This window comes from Camelina sativa, chromosome 18 (assembly GCF_030686135.1).
Source record: "Camelina sativa cultivar CO46 ecotype springtype chromosome 18, ASM3068613v1".
Classification (NCBI taxonomy): Eukaryota; Viridiplantae; Streptophyta; class Magnoliopsida; order Brassicales; family Brassicaceae; genus Camelina; species Camelina sativa.
In genome coordinates this window covers 23,442,276-23,460,367 of record NC_141897.1, presented here as the reverse complement: position 1 = coordinate 23,460,367, position 18,092 = coordinate 23,442,276, and the positions used below count along the sequence as shown (strand labels likewise).

The 18,092-nt window shown below is 35.5% G+C and overlaps 4 protein-coding genes across 4 annotated transcripts; 2 read left to right on the top strand and 2 right to left on the bottom strand.

Moving 5' to 3' along the window:
* The first annotated feature begins 153 nt into the window (after positions 1 to 153).
* On the top strand, positions 154 to 1,205 carry LOC104762942 (LIM domain-containing protein PLIM2c-like). Its single transcript, XM_087497935.1, has 5 exons — positions 154 to 169; positions 471 to 541; positions 640 to 711; positions 818 to 853; positions 948 to 1,205. The coding sequence occupies exons 1-5, from the start codon at positions 154 to 156 to the stop codon at positions 1,098 to 1,100; spliced, it is 348 nt and encodes a 115-aa protein (XP_087354061.1). The 3' UTR covers positions 1,101 to 1,205.
* Positions 1,206 to 2,974: 1,769 nt separating this feature from the next.
* On the bottom strand, positions 2,975 to 5,349 carry LOC104762941 (GATA transcription factor 5). Its single transcript, XM_010486359.2, has 3 exons — positions 4,730 to 5,349; positions 4,028 to 4,352; positions 2,975 to 3,928 (listed from the first exon to the last, which is right to left on the bottom strand). Exons 2-3 carry the CDS (start codon positions 4,331 to 4,333, stop codon positions 3,230 to 3,232), a joined length of 1,005 nt encoding a protein of 334 aa, XP_010484661.2. The 5' UTR covers positions 4,334 to 4,352; positions 4,730 to 5,349; the 3' UTR covers positions 2,975 to 3,229.
* Positions 5,350 to 9,595: 4,246 nt separating this feature from the next.
* Positions 9,596 to 11,701, bottom strand: LOC104762940 (protein SHORT INTERNODES). Its single transcript, XM_010486356.3, has 2 exons — positions 10,572 to 11,701; positions 9,596 to 10,201 (listed from the first exon to the last, which is right to left on the bottom strand). The coding sequence occupies exons 1-2, from the start codon at positions 11,209 to 11,211 to the stop codon at positions 9,828 to 9,830; spliced, it is 1,014 nt and encodes a 337-aa protein (XP_010484658.1). The 5' UTR covers positions 11,212 to 11,701; the 3' UTR covers positions 9,596 to 9,827.
* Positions 11,702 to 15,448: 3,747 nt separating this feature from the next.
* On the top strand, positions 15,449 to 17,131 carry LOC104762939 (ribosomal RNA small subunit methyltransferase, mitochondrial). The gene is made up of 2 exons (XM_010486355.3): positions 15,449 to 16,206; positions 16,391 to 17,131. The coding sequence occupies exons 1-2, from the start codon at positions 15,787 to 15,789 to the stop codon at positions 17,108 to 17,110; spliced, it is 1,140 nt and encodes a 379-aa protein (XP_010484657.1). The 5' UTR covers positions 15,449 to 15,786; the 3' UTR covers positions 17,111 to 17,131.
* The last annotated feature ends 961 nt before the right edge of the window (positions 17,132 to 18,092 follow it).

Sequence of the window (18,092 nt, the reverse complement as noted above, 5' to 3'; positions counted from 1 at the left end):
CCACTGGAGATCCTCAATGAGTTGCTCAGTATTTTTATACTTCAAAAATAAATCAAAAAGCTCTATTTATGAGAGAATCGTTTCTCTGCGAACCATCGGAAGCAACCTTTAGCAACCCTTAAGATACGATACGTGTCAGATTTTGGTTGAGTAATGAAAAATAGAAAAGGCAAAAAAAAAATTTCCCCATTTTTCTTTCCCTTTTTCGCGACTATCTCTCTCTTCTCCCTCAATGGAACCGACGATTCATCACACCCCAAATCCATAGCATCGATTCAAATCCACCTCAAATCCATAAAAATCCGATTTATGTTCGGATCGATCTGATTATTCAGATCTCACGGCCATCGATCTCCGAGAACAATAACGACTGCGGATGGTGACTGACCTTTAGGGGACTACCAGGTTTGACGCTTGGTGTATTGCATAACACAGGACTTATTTCCAAAGTCTTTGATCTTTGGTTCCAGATGTTGCAGCAAAAGAGAAAAAGTGTGGAGATGAAGCACAAAGCGTGAAGGTGCAGAAGTTAGCTGCACAGGTTTGTCAAGTACTCAAGTGTTTGTATCGACTTGCTTCAGTACATCATGCTTTTGTTTGCTAGAATTGACTGTTCAAATTCTTTTATCTGTTTCATAGGCAAAGGTTTTGTATTGCAAGACTCATTTTGAACAGCTCTTCAAAGAATCTGGAAATTTCAGCAAGAATTTTTAAACAGGTTTGTCAAATCCTCTGTTTTTTAGCTCTGTTCTATTAATCTTTTGTTGAAATCTTTTAATCTAGTGGATACTTTGTCTTATTGATTGATCTTTTACAGCGGGAAAGACCGAGAAATTATAAATTGAATGAAACGGTATGAACAACAATTCTTCAACATATAATCCTCTGTTTTCGTTATTTCTTCCATCTTTTTCTAATCTGTTTTCTTGGTGTGATCATCTGCATAGTCGAGGGCTCCAGTAGAGAAGATGACAATGGAAGAAGAATCTTACCACAAGACTTGCTTCAGATGTACACATAGTGGTTGTCCATTAACACACTCTTCATATGCTGCTCTCGATGGCATCTTTTACTGTAAAGTCCACAGTTTTTTTAACTAATGCAATGAAGTAGATCCATATTCTCTTTTGTTTCTTTTTTTTTTTTATGGAACTGAAATTTTAAAGATTAAGCAATTTTGAGTGGAAGATTGATTTTGTTTAAAATTTATGTTGGTTGCTTTAATTAGTTTAATATTTATTATATGATTAGTTTTATTACGAGAGTTGCTCTATTGGAGATGGTCTACGATGTAAAAGAGGTTTTTCTCTTTTTGGTACTGTTGTTTCCTGCTTGGTTTTTAAGCCTACGAGTGGTTTGGAAGTCAAATAGTCAAATAGTCAAATAGTCAAATAGTGATTTTTTGGTTCTGTCATATTTTGCTAACACAATTTTTTATATATGGTTAGAAAATAACTTAAAGTTTTAATTGAAAGATTTTTGAATTTAGATTTGTATACATAGACGATATATGGTACCTCGTGCAATCCCAACCAACGGTCAACGAGTATATTTTATAGAACTAACAATTGCATAGAAATATTATCCAATCCGTTTTCTCGATTATTCAATAAATTTATTAATACTCAATATAGGTTGTAACAATTTCGTAGAAACAATAATTATTATCTGACATTGTCGGTGTTTTCTCAATAAATTTAATAATGTTTAAAATGATAAAGGTTCTTGAAAGTAAAATAGTTCATTCCATTATATTTCTTTTGATTTAAAATAGTGTTGTTTTAAAATTTTAATTTTGTTTTACAAAATATGTCGGTTTGTATTTTCAATACAATTTGTAAGATGAAATATTTTTTAATCCATATTATTTCAATTTATTAATTTAAAATATATTTAAACATATTTATAAAAGATATTGTAGAAAATTACAATAGTTTTTAAAATTTGTGCCGAATTGCTTCATGTCATAATGACATTATTAAAGAAACTGAGAAGTATAAGATAATTATATTTCCAAAATAATTTTTTGACGATACCGTGAGTTGACTACGTGATTTTGTTTTTGGAGTGTTAAAAGTTAAACACAATAAAAACTCTGCAAATACAAAATCCAAGTGTTATAAAGGAGTTAGATTAACAAAACAAAAAATGCTTTAATTTAATTATTTTTTTGGTCAAGACTAGGTTTGATTTATCTACTAAAATTTGTAAAAATTGAATATTCATTTACGGAATTTGATGTTACTAAGTCAAAATTAAGTTATAGTCAACCATTTTAGCCGTCAAACAAGGCCTCATCCTCTTTTAATAGCGTATGTATACTAAATTTACTATAGTCTATAAATATGAAACTTTAAAAGTGATTTTTTTTTTTTTTTTTTACATTAGTCAATGAGCAAAATTAAAAGATTTAATAATGAATATAACGATTTATTATCTCTCATTTGCATAGACCGAAAGATATACGCTAAGAACACGTGCAGAGATATCAAAGCTAAAGACTAAAAACTAAAAGAAGCCACAACATGTAGCTCGTTTGGTTTGAGGGTTACCACTTCATGAGTTCAAGTCACGGCATCAAAGAAGAAGAGACAAAGACTAAAAGAAAGTCGCTAACAAAAGACAATGTTTTAGAAAATATATCAATAACGACATGTTTTGAAGTTTTGGTTTGGTTCCAAAAAAAATGGAAAAGTTATTTTGAGTTTATAAAAAAATTTAGACTATAGAACACTAAGAAAGAGACAACGAACGCCACATGTCGCGTGTCCATGAAACACTACGTAATGATTTCACTCATAGTTTGGTCCATCCATTTAATTGCGTTAGTATGCAGCGTTCCCCTACAATTAAAGTTATAAACCAATTCGAACGGTTTCAAATTAACTCCACATTATCCCCAGTAATCTTTAAATTTCGGAATGTAACGTATCAAAACTATATGTAAACATGCCATAACGCAGAAACTTTGAAATGAGAAAATTTAAACTGAATAAAATTGAAGAGAAAAAGAGTACAATACAAGTTGTATTATACAACTGAGTTTTTTGACCTAATCAGTTACTAAGAACTTACCGAGACTCCCTAGCATGAAAAAAGAAAGGAAAAGTAAATGCTAAAAATAATGAAAGTAATATACAAGAGAACAAGTCAATGAGAAACTAACTTGGGGCTAACAACTGAACCGGTTCGGATCCTAAATCTCTGCTCTAATTAAGGCCCTATTTCTTCAAAAACTTGGTACAGCTTGTGGGGACTGAACCAGCTGGTTTAAACCGGTATCGTTGTCACTGGCTGGCTCCTTCTTCCGCCTCATCTCCATGACTTTCCGGTGGTGGTTGGAGTGGAGCTCACTCGAGAATGTCGGGCTACAAGCGGGTCTGTATTCCGGTAGTAAACGACCCGACTTATACCGGACACCGCACGCATTGCACAGGGTCTTAGCTCCCATTGGGCCGGCTCTCCACTGGGGAGTTTTCTGAACGCCGCAGTGGCTGCACCTCCGCTGAGGCTGCTGCAGCTGACCGCAGAAAGCTGACTCGGCAGACCTTTTCTTATACTTCTTGGGAAACGGTGGCCTCTCAGACGTGACCATAGGTTCGAGCAGCTCAGAGCCGGAGAACCACGGGCTGGAAGGACCGGAAGAGGAGGAGGAGGAGGTCGAACCGGACGAGGAAGGACCGGAAGAGGACGATGAACCAAGTGACCAGGACTTGACTCCGTTGCGGTGACGTTTGCTACGGGCTTTAGCCGGAACAGGGGATTTGAAACAGGACTCTTCCGTGGCAGGAGTGACAGGGTGTTTACGGTCACCAGTCAACCACGCAGGTTTCTCAGTCGGGGTTCCGGTGAGATTTGGACCAGAGTATTCCGTGAAGGAGTCCTCCACGAAATGAGATAGCCACTCAAGGTTGGCTAAATCATCCGCCTTTACCCCAAAAAAAAAACAGAGACAAAATCTCAATTAGAGGGAAAATAGAAATCAAAGAAAGTATTCTCGAAATATTATAACAATTAAAGTAATTACCGGAACAGAGAGTTCGCTACCGAAGTCGTCACAGCCGGGGAAATCGTTGCTCCGACGAGGGAGAGCGTCAGCGTCGTCGTTGAGTTCGTGACGGGCCATGTCTTGTTGTTCATGAGGGTCGAGGAGGACAGTGTCGTCGTCGGCGAAAACGTCGTCGTTAGACAAGTCAAGCAAGTCGTCAACGGAGAAATCGTCGGCATTCTGAGCGGTGGTGGTGGTGACGGCAAGAAAGTCTTCGAAAACCGGAGGAGTGGTTTTGAAAGCCATCTCTTTCCTGATGCTGCTCTTCAACGCTGCTTGTTCCATTTTTCCTATCGAAAAAACCCTAAACAACACCAAGAACAAGAAAAGGAAAATACTAGAATTCAATCTTTGATATCGAATATAAATTCACATTCTTTTTCAAACGAAACGTAAAAAAAAAACGTTCCTTTTTGCCCCGATTCCAAGAGAAAGAACGAGATAAAATAAAATAAAAATAAAGAATTGCGAACCCCTAAAAAAAAAAAAAAAAAAAGAGCAGACCGGAAAACTCAATTACGAAAACAACCCACACAAAACAGAGTCAGTCACGAGACTGAAATGAAAAAAAAACAAATTCAAGAGACATACGAGAGAGAGAGAAAGAGAGAGAAACCCTTGAAAGAAAGAAAACCCTAAAACAAAAGACAAACACAAGAGGAGAGGAATCAGGAAAAGTACCTTGAGACAGAATAAGAACGAACGAGAGAGACGAGGAGGAAGGAGCGGTGGCGAGAAGAAGAAGAAGAAGAAGAAAAGATCTTAAAAGAAAAGAAAAAAAAGGGGTCAAGAGGAGATGGTTATGTGAGTTTGGTAAAGCATTCAATTTGGTAATCTCAGCCTCTCCCTTTGTCTACTAAAAACTCCTCCCTTTTCTTATCTCTCTCTCGCTCTCTCAAAAAAAAAAAAACGCTTTTTTACTTTCACTCTTTTTTTTCTTTCTTTTAAATAATAAAAGGGGAGGGGGGCAGAAAAGTATTTTTTCTAAGAATGGGAAATTACAGAAGCGGCAATAAATCTATAAAAATATGTGTATGTGTATGTGTATGAGAGAGAGTATTATCAGTAGATTCTGTGTATAAATTCTTGACGCGTATTTAAGTTAATGAAAAGATACACAAAAGATAACAACAAAATAAATAATATATTTCTAAAAACGGTACTGTTCATTATTACAGAGAAAAATAAGATCTTCTTCTTCTTCGTTACTGAGTCTGAGTCAGTCAGTCATTCAGAGATAGCGTATTTTATCCTGCTGGCAATTTCTTTCCTTTGTTCTATCAGATTAAAATAATTTGGATATTTGTTTACTCGTTTTTACTTTTATTTATATAATAATAGTAATAAATAAGGATAGAAAATAAAAATAAAAAGTGGAAAAAAAAGTAGCGGGGTTATGCCTAGTTTGCCCTTGACCGCATTGATCGCCGCTCATCTTGGGGGAATTATCCTTCCCGCTCATTGGTTTTTTGATTTTCACATTTTTTGAGTTTTAAAAGATTACAAAAAAGTTTTTAAAAAATGTTTCCCCCAACTACAGAGAGTATAATTATATTTATATTTTATGATTAAAGAGGGGTGAAATAACGAGAATAACCCAACCCCTGAAAGATGTAATAATGGAGAAAGAAAAGCATGTCTTCGGAGTAAAGGCAAAGTGAGAAACTCAGATGATTCAGAAACCGAAGAAGACTAATGGCGGGCCACCTTTTCTATGTCCTTTGTACCTTGTAGCTCTTCTCTCTCTCTAACATACACAGTTACACACCCACGAGAAAATGATTCCTCTCTCTCTCTCTCACATTATCCTTCACTCTTTTCTTAATAATAGATTTTAAAAAATAAATACATTACAATAAAATCTATTATATTGAGTCAACAAATAATTTTTTTTTTTTTAACATACATATCTGTGTAGATTCCTTTTTTTTTTTGTTCTCTGTACAAATTTACCTTAATTATTCATATTGTGTAGATTCTCTCCTTGTAATCTTTCCCTAACTATTAGTAGTAGTTGAACTGGGATAAATATCTTTTAGTAATTATTACCATCATCCAAATTGGAGTAATAAATATCTATCCGTACTTTTGTTTTTTTTGGTTGAACAATAGTTTTTCTTGGCATTTTGTATGCAATACAGAATCTGCATTTTGTATAATAAAAAAAACTGTTGAATTCTAGAGCAATGGAAATCTCCCCAATTTTGGAAAATGCCTGTGATGATTGAAATTATATATAACATCCCAACAAAAGGCATCGCTTATATCAAATTTGCATTGGCTATCCTTTTTTTTCTTTTCTTTCTTCCAAATTATGGATACAACATTTTTAAAGAAGTTTTGTTTTTCGGTTTTAAAAGATTGAGAGTGATGATATTACTAAATAAATTAAATGCAATCCTAGGAAAGTTTTTAATTTTGTGAAGTAAAAAAGGGAAAAAAAATATCTATATATATATATATATATAAATAAGTGGTATTTGGAGCCGAGCCGCCGGCTTGTAGTAATAGCCACGTGTAATGCTGACGTGCCGTGGTCTGTTTGGCTGTGTCTCATGCGTTTGACGTGAGTCGACCAATCAGAATTCCCCGACGGCTCTAATATTTTTTTTTCCTAATAAACCCTTTTTCCTTTTTTTTCTTTTTGGGTCAGAATTATTATGGATTATAGACGGAAACAAAAAAAAAAGATATCACAAACTTTGCCTAATTTTCCGCTTAGAATACGGTACGGTATAATTAAAACATTCTTACGCGGAGTCATAAATCACACACACTAGTTCGTATTGTGTCAATGATTTGGCTAATTTTGGACAAAATGTACTCTTTGTTCTAACTAAATCCTGGACTATAATACCCTCAACGTATTCGTCGGCAGAGAGAGCTGCGTTTTCTAATTTTGATGGGGTCTATTATGTTTTATGTTTTTTTTGGTTCTTTCTTCTTCTTTTTAATATTTTGAAATGTCTAATGAAAGAGGAGGAAGAAAAGTAGAGAGAATCTACGAGAGAGAGAGAGAGAGAGGAGCTATAAGTCGCACGAGAACTGTTAGCCAGTTTTGAATCTTCCATCTCTTTCCTATGGACCGTACCAAATAAATTATATCAATCGCGGATGTGTTAAATTTTAAATTAGAAACACTTGTTTGGTTTTTTATGCTTTAAGACATAGAAGCAAGGAAAAAAAATCAAATTTGAAACTTGGAGCCGTCCACAAAAACATAAACGGATGTAGCGGGAAAATCATTCAATTTTGTCACATACTGAGAGACCTGACCCGCCCACGTCCGTAGTAGTAGTCTTCTTAATTAACTATAACATTCTCACCTTATATATAAAGTTTTCTTATACTAATTTGAAACGACCATTATCTCTCACCTTATAGCAAATCTTTATTTATTTTTATTGTATATGACACGAGTTTGAGGAATTTAAATTATATAAAAAGATTTATGAGACAAGATTAGGTCGTCATCTATCTGCTACTCATAGTGTTGACTTTTAAAAATCCAAACTGATCAATGGCGCCATTTTCTTTATAGAGAGGCCGGTTCCTGTGAATAAATAAACATCTTGACCATTTTAATAGTTGAATTCGGTGCTATTGCTAGGTCTATTTGTCGGAGGTTCAAAGTTCGATTACTGTCCACCTCTTTTTGTTTTGATATTTTTCTATAAACCCTCGGTAAGTTTTGAAGTGGGCCTTACAGATTCAAACACTCAAAGTCATTTTCTTCCATCTTTTCTTTATCGTTTCATATGGGCTGGCTCAGTTTGAAAAGCCCAATGCAAACAAGCGTGATTAACTGGACCTGAAGCGAAACATATGCATGGTCGTCTCTTCTTGTCTAGTTTGGTGTCTCATCCAAGCGGCATTCTTAACAAATTAATCACATAACTGATTAAATTATCGCGGTACTATCCTAATCTATTCGCACCATCTGAGTTCACACACTATTTTCAAAATAATCTGAAACCGGTCTGTGTTTTGCAATAACGAATGGTTTTGTGATCGTGGGACAATGGGCACTACATCTACAGTACATGATAGACTTGATAGTCTTCTCTTTTTATGCTGCGACACTAAAAAAAATAAAGTTCAGTTTGGAAAGCTTGATGTTGTGGAGGGACCTAAAAGAAGACTTCTGTTTTGTCTCCCTGAAATGCAATGATGCAATTGCAAATTGTCTCTCTGACGCGTCACTCTCTTATTGGTTCTTAGATAACATTCCCGTGGCCCCACTTGCGTTGTGATATATTAAAGTTGCTGCTTTTACCACCATCCGTCTTCGAGATTCTTTCTCTACGTGCAATAACATCAAAGTTCTTTGACCCAAAAAAAAAAAACAAGAGTAATTAAGATTTTGAAAAGATAAATTTGGAAGACAAGGTGCGAAGTGGTACGGAGCAGGAATAAATCAGTTGCCTTTAGCCGTTTAGGGTTTGATGGGACCAATTCAATTATATTTACAACGTTATAAATGTAAATTACATAAACTTTAACAAAAAAGAAGAAGAAGGTAATTTACATAATGCATAATTTGTGTGTATCTTTCACAGAGTCTTCCCTCATGCACTTACCATTTTCTTTCTACTTAACCATGATAATTAATCAGAATTGGTATTAGCTCGTTTTCCGATTCGTTTTGCGTCTCGTTATCATCATGGCATTATTGAGGTGACGTAAACTGAATAATGAAAAAGAGCCTAAGGAATAAATTGGGAAAGAAGAGTTCTTTAATTAGGTCCCAAACATAAAAACCTGCAGAAATGAAGACGCAGACCATTTTTGCACCTTTTTCTGTTCCTCCACTCACCCCTCATAATCTGCAGAATTTACCCTCTCTACCAAAAGTATCCAAATACACATGTATTATATTGATCCCGTACGTGTTGCATTCGTTTTACAGTGAGTGATAGTAAACTTTTGGAATTGTATAAGAAATCCCCGTGAGATGTGGCTAAACAATGCACACGATAAATACGATGCAAAAACGATATGTGAATAAGAAACACTTTTGGAGAAACTTGATATCAAGACATTTATGTAAATAATCAAATATCGTAGTGAGAATGAGACTATGACAGTATAAATCCATGTGAATATATGGTTTTACAGTAGATTAGGACGTCTCATATATATATCAAGTGTACTAATTTATATCAATCATAGCAATGAAATGATACCATATACATATATCACTACTAAAAATGGCTCAAATTGAAACATATTTGTTAAAGACATGTGCATGTCTGATTTTTGTGCCCAAAGGCACATGAAACCTCATTAATACATGTCTTCACCAAAATTCCAATATAAAGGTTTTTAAAAACTTGTCCAATTCGACTAAATGTTTAATTAAACGTCAAACATAAAAATAAAGTAATGTCAAAAGGTGACAAGAACAAGGCTGAGTTTAACGATCACAGTTGAAAACTGCCAGCTGGGAAGCTGTTGATGTGAGCTTTTAAAGAGACAGGCTCGTTGACTTTTTTACAGTTGAAAATTGGAGTATATTATTATTACATTCAAATAATTAACCCAACATTACAATGAGAACTTCTCTTCTAGAAAAACTGTTATAAATAATAAAAGATCAGGTAACAAGTGATGAGTTTATAAAGGAATCATTATCTCCCGTTAATTACTTTTTCACAACACAGATTACTACGTTATACTCTCCTCCTCGGAAGATTGACTTTAAGCCCTAATTCTAACGTAAGGATCTAAACAAAAAAAAAGGTTTTAAATTGCTTATCTCTCTCTCTCTATGTGGAATTCAAGATCTTGGGTTGGAGAAGAAGTGCGTACCAGTCATGAAAGTGTTGATGGGAGTAGGATAATTAAGAGAGGCAGGATCGATGTAATGATCTGAATTGGAACCAACAACTCCATTGTTGCAGCTCACGTTTGGGCTTGATGAAGAGGCCGATGGGCCTGCTGTTATGAGGTTCAACGGCTGAGATCCACCGCCTGAGGAGCTTCTCTCGGCCGGGCCTTGGTCGTAGAGAATACCTTTGAAGACGTGACCGCCTATACTCACAGCTGTTTTGTACGCATACTCCTCTTCTTCATCATCTACAGAACTCACACGCACGCACCGGAAAATTGCCGGCGAGCTCACTTCCGGCGGAAAGCTCCCAATCTCTAACCCTAGGTGTGTAGCAAATAATAACAGGTTTGGTTATTAATTAAGAAAAAAGGGCTTAGCAGAAAAATATTATAAACATTATAAATATCAAGATCGGCGAGAACAGTTTCTTCCTGTCAATCCAAGAGTCAGTTTTACTCATATACAGTAGTATGTTAATAAATAAACAAATAAATAAAAGAAGAAAATTATAAACATTTTTTTTTCTTTCTCGAAAATGGAAAAAGAAGAACAAAAAAGCTGATCAAACAGAATAGGGTTTCTGTTTCTGCAATTGAATACAAAACTCTCACTATTACGTTCAGATTTGAATAAACTCATGAATACAAAAGGGGAACAAAGAGCATAAAATAAAATAAAAATTAGTGATACCTGAGGAGGTGTTATTAGTAGGTATACGAGTACAGACAAGGGAATCGGATCTCGACGGGAAATGCTCTCTCTGCCGTTTAGGGACGCTCTCAACCTGCGGCTGCGACTGCGACTGCGGTTGTTGACCGGATGCAAGCTGCTGCTGGCGTTCTCGGCGTTTAGCGGCAGGAACCCAGGTGCTCTTGACGTGAGTGGAACACTCGAGGCCTCGGCTCTTGCAACAAGTCCGACATCTCATGTGCGTGCAGTCTTTCTTAGCCTGATTACCACAATCCTGGCAGCTGGGTCCACCGCCGCTGCTACCGTTTCTCATCATCATCAAGGCCCCGCCGGAAGTTTCAATTGAGTTCCGGTTGCTTGGTCCGACACCTAAACCTGCAGCAGAAGTGTAAAGATCCAATCTTTGTTGCTGTTGCTGCTGGAATATGATCTCTTGATTGTTTGGGTGTTGCCATAGCTCAAGGGTTCCTTTGTAAGAAGAAGGAGCGACGACATCTCCACCACCAGCGTTTGCGTTAGAGTTAGGGTTTCTGCACCAAAGCCAAGATTCTGTTCCCGAAGGAGAAGGGTTATTATTGGTTCTGTGGTCTTGGCTGTTTCCTCTTCCTCCGCCGTGTCCTAGCGAGAAAAAGCCTGCCATATTCCGACACCACCAGCCATATATTACCAATTTCGACAAGGGCTTCGCTTTACCACATATCTAGACGTACAAATTAAGATCTTGACTTTCAGAGTGAGAATTAATCTACCCAAAGATCTGAATAGAAGAAGATATAGATCTCTCTCTCGGAAGATCTAATTCTCTTACGCTCTCTCTCTCTATATATATCTGAGAGGATGAAGAAGACGAAAGAGATTAAATGTGTAGAGTATGTCTGTGATCTAGGGTTTGTTTAGAAATCGGACAGAGAGAGAGAGAGAGAGAGAGAGCTTTTGGTGGTACTGAGAGAAAAGTTAGGTTGTCGGTATGAGAGGGTAATATTTATTTAAGGGTTTCTCGCTCTCTGTCTCTGAGAGAGATCTGTTTCTTTCTCTGTGTCTCGGCTCTCTGCAACGCCGCCATGACCTTAATACTCTCTCACTCACTTCTCCCTTCTCTTATTAAATTCTTTGTCCCCTCTCTCTCTCTCTCTCTTCTTTTTTTGTTTGTTTTCTTCTTAATTACAACAAGTATCACAAAACACTTGTCGAACAAAATATATCTCACCGTTGAAACATCACGTGTCCAGGATCCTACGGTGAAAATATTGCTACGTATGCAAACTTCGGCTTTTAGTCTCTCCGTCTTTTCTACCGGAAAACACGCTGCCTCTTCCTTTCTTGGTCTGTTTGTGTTTTACCAAAATGCTCTCAAGTCTCAACAACCAAAAATTCTTATAAGTAAGTATTATTTTCTTCTTACTCGAAATTATTTAACTTATATTTTTAGATCTTTATTATTATAATTTTTGGTATATCGAAAAAATATGAACGGGTTTTCCTATTATAAATTTGTGTAAGAGGGCAAAACAAAAAAAAGATTATAATTTGTCCAATCGATAGTTCAGTATAAAAATAAGAAATCTGTATTTCTGTAATAATACGTACCAATAAAAATTGTGTACTTAAGCTAAAATTGTTAAAATAAATCTAACTCCATTTATGGGTGTAGTTGAGGACTGAGGATAGGAACACCAATTATCGGGTATAGTTGTATCTTTTTAGATTCTCTCTAGTTAGATTCGATGCTATTTTTTTTTTTATATTATATTATTATCGAAATCTTGTTTTGGTTGCATATAGTGTAGTGTACCTGTGACTTCAAATTAAGTACGCATAAAGGTTGCAGCTGGAAAACAGATGCTTAGACCATCTTTCCAAGGAACCAAATTACTACTCCATTATACTACTAGTATTTCTTACTATTATAATACAAAATCTGATAATGGACACCTGTTACGTTCTCCATTATTTGTGTCGTTTAATAATGTGTAAATAGTACTTAAAATATGTATGTATACAATCATACTCTGAAATATTATTGCCCGAACACCCATCAAACAAAATCAATTATTTATGTATGCAATTGTAATGTGTTTTGAGTGAATGAAAATGAGATTGAATTTGATGAGTAGATGCAATCATTTACGACCGAGAAATTAAAGATATGGATCGGTGGGCAAAAGGGAATGTGATAATTCTCTCGGATTTTATTCTTGTATATATGTAACTAAATTAATTTTATTCTTGTATATATGTAACTAAATTACAAATCCGCAAATTCCAAATTTATGGGTAATACCAATTATCAATGCAAATAGCAACAAACTCGCATAATGAAAGACTCATCATTAGCCAAAAAAACTAGTTCACTACTAGTAGTATTAGTTTTCTTTGATTCTGGAATGTGAATCTTGAAATTAGTACTATAAAACAACAAATAGAAGAGTTTTCCCCAAAAAGAAAAGGTACACTTAAAGTCTCTTCTCGAGCACTGTGTTCCTTTCTTTAAGCTTTGAAGTTTGAATCTCTTAAGTTAAACAAATTTTCATGAAAGTTCCTAACATTTTTTAAAACTGTTTAACCTTATATCCGCTTAATTAATGTCCTAGCAAATTTTTAAAGTTTGTGGAATTCTCCACTACTTTTTTTTTCTGCCATTTATCTGCACTTCAAACGCAACTAGTCATCTACCATTCTACTTGAACCGGAGCTGTAAGATGTACATAAAAGAAGGAAATATGGAAAGAACTTTATAAACTCGAGAATAAAGAAAAGTGAGTTTGGAGCATATATAGTGTTTGTTGGCTTCTTAATATCACTTGTATATTATGTATACCATTAAAAAATAAAAGAAAAAGGTGACCTTCTTAATATATATATATACTCTCTTACATAGGCAGAAAGAAAGAGTGTTTACCACAAAAAGGGTACGCACTGGTTTGGTTTTTTCGGCTTTGCAATTGAAAAAGAAGGACAGAAAATATTTGATTGCTTATGTTTCTTTTGTTTCAAAGGCAGAAAAGCCAATAACGGAGCTAAGTGTATCTTTACATTCTCTTCTGATCAATTGTTGTTTCTGTTGTGTGTATTCTCTATCATTTCACAAAAATAATAAACAAAGACTGTCCTTCACCACAATCTTGCTTCATCAGAAGCTGCAAATTTCAGGCGTAACGTATATGATATAACGTACATATATATTATATTATTGTTATATATTTGTCCTAAGCATCAGATTTTATAAACGTATTGTGTCCACATGGAACCCATCTCACCTTCAGATGTCTCTTTAACATATATGTGTGTATATATATATATATATATCTCATTACTAAAATGATTTCAACTGTGAAAAAAGCTTGGATCCGATTGGTAACGTAGCCAAAACTGTAAGCTGAAAATTTAAGCTGTTACGGAATAATGCAAAGCTCTAAGAAAGAGCTGTATGTGAAAGTTGTACCAAAAAGCTGAAAATAAAACTTTTAATAAAATTTTTGGTAAAGTTTTTGTGATTGGTAAAAATTTAAAGTTGTACTAGTTGTAATACTTTATTTAAGTTCAGTACCAAAATCTCTTAAGTGAAGTATGAGATTTGGTTCATGGTGGGTCCCGAGGAAGTGGAGTCATCGTTCCTCCAAATGTCATGCTCAAGCTCATGCACATGCAGACGCGTCTTCTCTTTCTAAACTGATGATATTGGATGTAACAAATCTACTTATATAATCCCACTCTACTCTCGGTACTCACTTTAATCCAAAGTATCGCTAACCCAAACGGTGATAAGATAACCACCTCACAAAACTCCACCAAAACAGTTTTGCTGTTGAAAATGGCAAAACTATAAAGTTGATTCATCGAGTCGTGGCTCGACTTAAAGAAAGTCCCCACACTAGAACGACTCAAAGTTAATAGAGGCTGCTGAAAAAAATAGGACCACGATTTTTCACGCCTAATTTTCTTAATTTCACTATATATTGTGCATACCTTGTTAACTGCGAAGTTGCAAACCCTAATGGCCTAAGGCTAGCGCTAGCTTTCATATTTACAACATCTTCTTCTAAAGTTTTATTTTTCACCCATTTAAAAATCAAGCATGGAAACATAAATCACAAAATAAGCTGAGAATCGAATAGTGACGGTATTTATGATACAATATTGTTTCGAAATGGTTGTGTTTGAGTTAATTTTACTTAAATCTTATTGTCTATTTAATTGTAAGGATATACTAATAAACAAATGATTTGAACGAATAAAAGGTTTTTTGGAGAAGGGTAATTATAGAATTTCCAGAAAAGAATTTGTTGTTCGTTATAATATTTTTAAAAACATTATACAATTGCAAAATAGGATCACATACAGTCATGTACATCTCATACAAAGGAATAAATGCCCATAAATTTTACATTACTTTTTTTCTATAAAAAATAGTATAAATCAAACATTTAGATATGATTATTGTAGGAAATTAATTAAGAAGAAAAGTAGAGTGTGATTGAAGTGATATTGTGTAAAGTAGATAGTGTTGACACAGATGATAATGAAAAAGAAAAATCAACTGAAAGATTAGTATCACAATAAAGTTTGGAAGGAAGAGACATATATATACCGTCCGATCATGTAGTAGCATATATACCGTCCGATCATGTATAAAGAGGGGGAGAGAGAGAGAGAGAGAGAGAGCAATCACACCGACCAGAATAGTAACTTGGTAAACGTCCATGCTTTTTTGGCCTTTTAACTCCTTTTTTTCTTCATCTTTTATTTTTGAATAAATCAATCTAGTAGAGAATTTTCATACTTTATATGTTCATCTAAATAATTAGAACACTCCTCGCTTTCACGTTCGCATTTGAGTACGTAGTCCACTAGCGTGGCCCAAAATTCTATAACCATCATTTTGTTTTTGTTTTTTCCTCTTCTTTTGATTTTACAATCATCATCAAATCTATGGATGTATAGGCTGCTGATTAAGCATGGGACGTTTACACTTTAAAAGAAAGAATAAAGCGTTTGGTGGAGAAATAATTGGGCTTTGGTGAGTAAAACATTTGGGCTAAAAGAAATAAACTGGGCCAAGGAAGGCCCTTTTAAACGCCACGTACGTCAGGGGATCGGGCCAAGCGTTTCCGATTCCGATTCCGATTGCTGAGCTATGAGCGGGTAATCGGAGCTACTACATAACGACGACGAGGCAGCGTTGATATCTATATATATTAACTAGCCAAAGTGATTGATGATTCTTCGATTGAAGAACCAGACGCTCGGCAAACTCAATCCGACTCGTTCCTACTTATCTTATTTGGTTCTCCGACGAGATTCGCACTCGCAGATTCGTACCAAACCCGATCACGATCGCCGGAGAAGAGAGTACGAGGGAAGCGAAAAGTCGAAGAAGAAGGAACATGACGGTTTGTTTCTGTGCAAGAGTAAAGGCCAACACCTTCTTACCAACACCAGAATCCTCGACGCCATCGTCCGTAGCTCAGATATCAGGCCGACGGATACAGTCTTGGAGATCGGACCTGGTACTGGGAATCTCACGATGAAGCTCCTTGAAGCTTCCCAGAATGTCGTCGCCGTTGAGTTAGATAAGCGTATGGTGGAGATTCTCCGGAAAAGGGTTTCCGACAATGGCTTTGCTGATAAACTTACGGTAAAATCTTGCTTATTCCTTTGATTTGCCTTTAATGTTGCTACTAAGATTGGTTTAGGGAACGAGATTAGTTTTTTTAAGCGCACGCAAACTGTTCGATGAAATGCCCAAGAGAAGACATATTAACTAATAAACCTCTTTTTTTTTTTTTTTTTTTAATTTGTATACAAATAATATATTATAGATTATTCAAAAAGATGTTCTGAAGACAGAGTTCCCTCAGTTTGATCTCGTGGTTGCGAACATTCCGTACAACATATCATCTCCTCTTGTGGCGAAGCTTGTTTACGGCTCCAATACGTTTCGTAGCGCCACTCTCTTGCTCCAGAAGGAATTCTCTCGCAGGCTCTTGGCAAATTCTGGAGATTCCGATTTCAACAGATTGGCGGTTAACGTTAAGTTAGTAGCCGATGTTAAATTCGTGATGGATGTCAGTAAAAGAGAGTTCGTTCCACCACCTAAAGTCGATTCATCTGTAGTTATGATCACACCAAAGGAGGTAAAACCTGATGTTAATGTCCAAGAATGGCTGGCGTTCACTCGCACGTGTTTCGGGAACAAGAATAAGACGCTTGGTTCCATGTTTAGGCAGAAGAAGAAGGTCATGGAGTTGCTGAGTTTGTCTGCAGGGAGGAATGGTTCGAAAGTTGGGATGGAATGTGGTGATGGTGAGTTTGACACTGATGTTGAAGATGAAGGTGGGAGAGATAATGTCTTGTGTATGGATACAGATGCAAGTATGTTCAAGGAAAGGGTAGTTGGACTTCTGAGAACACATGGGTTCGAAGAGAAAAGACCATCGAAGCTTTCTCATGGCGAGTTGTTACATTTGCTTTCTTTGTTTAACCAAGCTGGCATCTTTTTCCATGATATTACATCATTACCAATGGATCTACACGAATAATGCATTTGTATTTTGGTCCAACACCTTTTCATTTATTTTTCTCTCAAGATGACAGTAGACAAAGCTACTTAATGCGGTGATTTTGGGGGAAATATAATATTTATGGTAATTGTAGAATAGGAATGTGAGATCATGTCCCTGCCACCAAAACATTAACGGGGATCTTGGCGAAACAGAAATTAAACCATGATAAAGATATTTAGTTCTGACTAAATTAAATACTGTAAACTGCGAATATTTTAACATCCAAATCCTATGTTGGATGGAAACTCTTTTTGAGGTGCGTTTCCCGTTTCCGAAACGTTTGGGAAACGGAAACTCATGGAAACTCGGAAACAAGCCACAAAAATACGTTTCCTAAAAATTCCAGTTTGGAAACACGATAGAAACTCCGTTTCTGTTTTGGAAACACGATGGAAACGAAGTTTCCGTTTTGGAAACGCGGCGAAAACTCTTTTTTATAATTTTGAAATTTAATAAATAAATAATTTAATTTATAAGAATTCATAAGTTATAACTAGTCGAACCCTAAAAAGCAAAAGCTATAACAGTTTTATTTTTAATTAAACTATTTAATATTTATGTTTTGAAATTGTGTTGTTTCAGAATTTTTTTATTATGATTTTCATGTTTGGGGATTTATTAATATATATACGTTTCCTATACGTTTCCATTACCTATTTTTCAAAAAAATCCGTTTCCCGTTTTCGAAACGTTTCGTTTCCGCGTTTCCGTTTCCGTTTCCATGCAACATAGTCCAAATCTGTTCCCATTTATTATTAAAAAAAAAAAAAATGGTTCAGAAAAGCCATAGAATGATATCTCCGGCTTCTTACAAAAAGATGACAATAGCTGAAAATTTTCGTCTCTTCTGCTAATCCAAAAAAAAAATAGCAGAGAGAACATTCATATCCAACCAACACACAAAAAAAAAAGTGTTTCGTCGGATACAAGTAATAAACCCTAAAAAGCAGGTTTTGCT

What these genes read in the sequence shown, in the direction of transcription:
- LOC104762940 (XM_010486356.3), bottom strand. Translation starts at nt 11,211, where the DNA reads ATGGCAGGCTTTTTCTCGCTAGGACACGGCGGAGGAAGAGGAAACAGC. An exon ending in TACTAATAACACCTCCTCAG is followed by an intron (nt 10,202 to 10,571) that starts GTATCACTAATT and finishes CTACACACCTAG; the next exon opens with GGTTAGAGATTGGGAGCTTT.
- LOC104762942 (XM_087497935.1), top strand. An exon ending in GAAATTTCAGCAAGAATTTT is followed by an intron (nt 712 to 817) that starts TAAACAGGTTTG and finishes GATCTTTTACAG; the next exon opens with CGGGAAAGACCGAGAAATTA. An exon ending in ATTATAAATTGAATGAAACG is followed by an intron (nt 854 to 947) that starts GTATGAACAACA and finishes TCATCTGCATAG; the next exon opens with TCGAGGGCTCCAGTAGAGAA.
- LOC104762941 (XM_010486359.2), bottom strand. Translation starts at nt 4,333, where the DNA reads ATGGAACAAGCAGCGTTGAAGAGCAGCATCAGGAAAGAGATGGCTTTC. An exon ending in GTAGCGAACTCTCTGTTCCG is followed by an intron (nt 3,929 to 4,027) that starts GTAATTACTTTA and finishes TTTGGGGTAAAG; the next exon opens with GCGGATGATTTAGCCAACCT.
- LOC104762939 (XM_010486355.3), top strand. Translation starts at nt 15,787, where the DNA reads ATGATTCTTCGATTGAAGAACCAGACGCTCGGCAAACTCAATCCGACT. An exon ending in GCTTTGCTGATAAACTTACG is followed by an intron (nt 16,207 to 16,390) that starts GTAAAATCTTGC and finishes AATATATTATAG; the next exon opens with ATTATTCAAAAAGATGTTCT.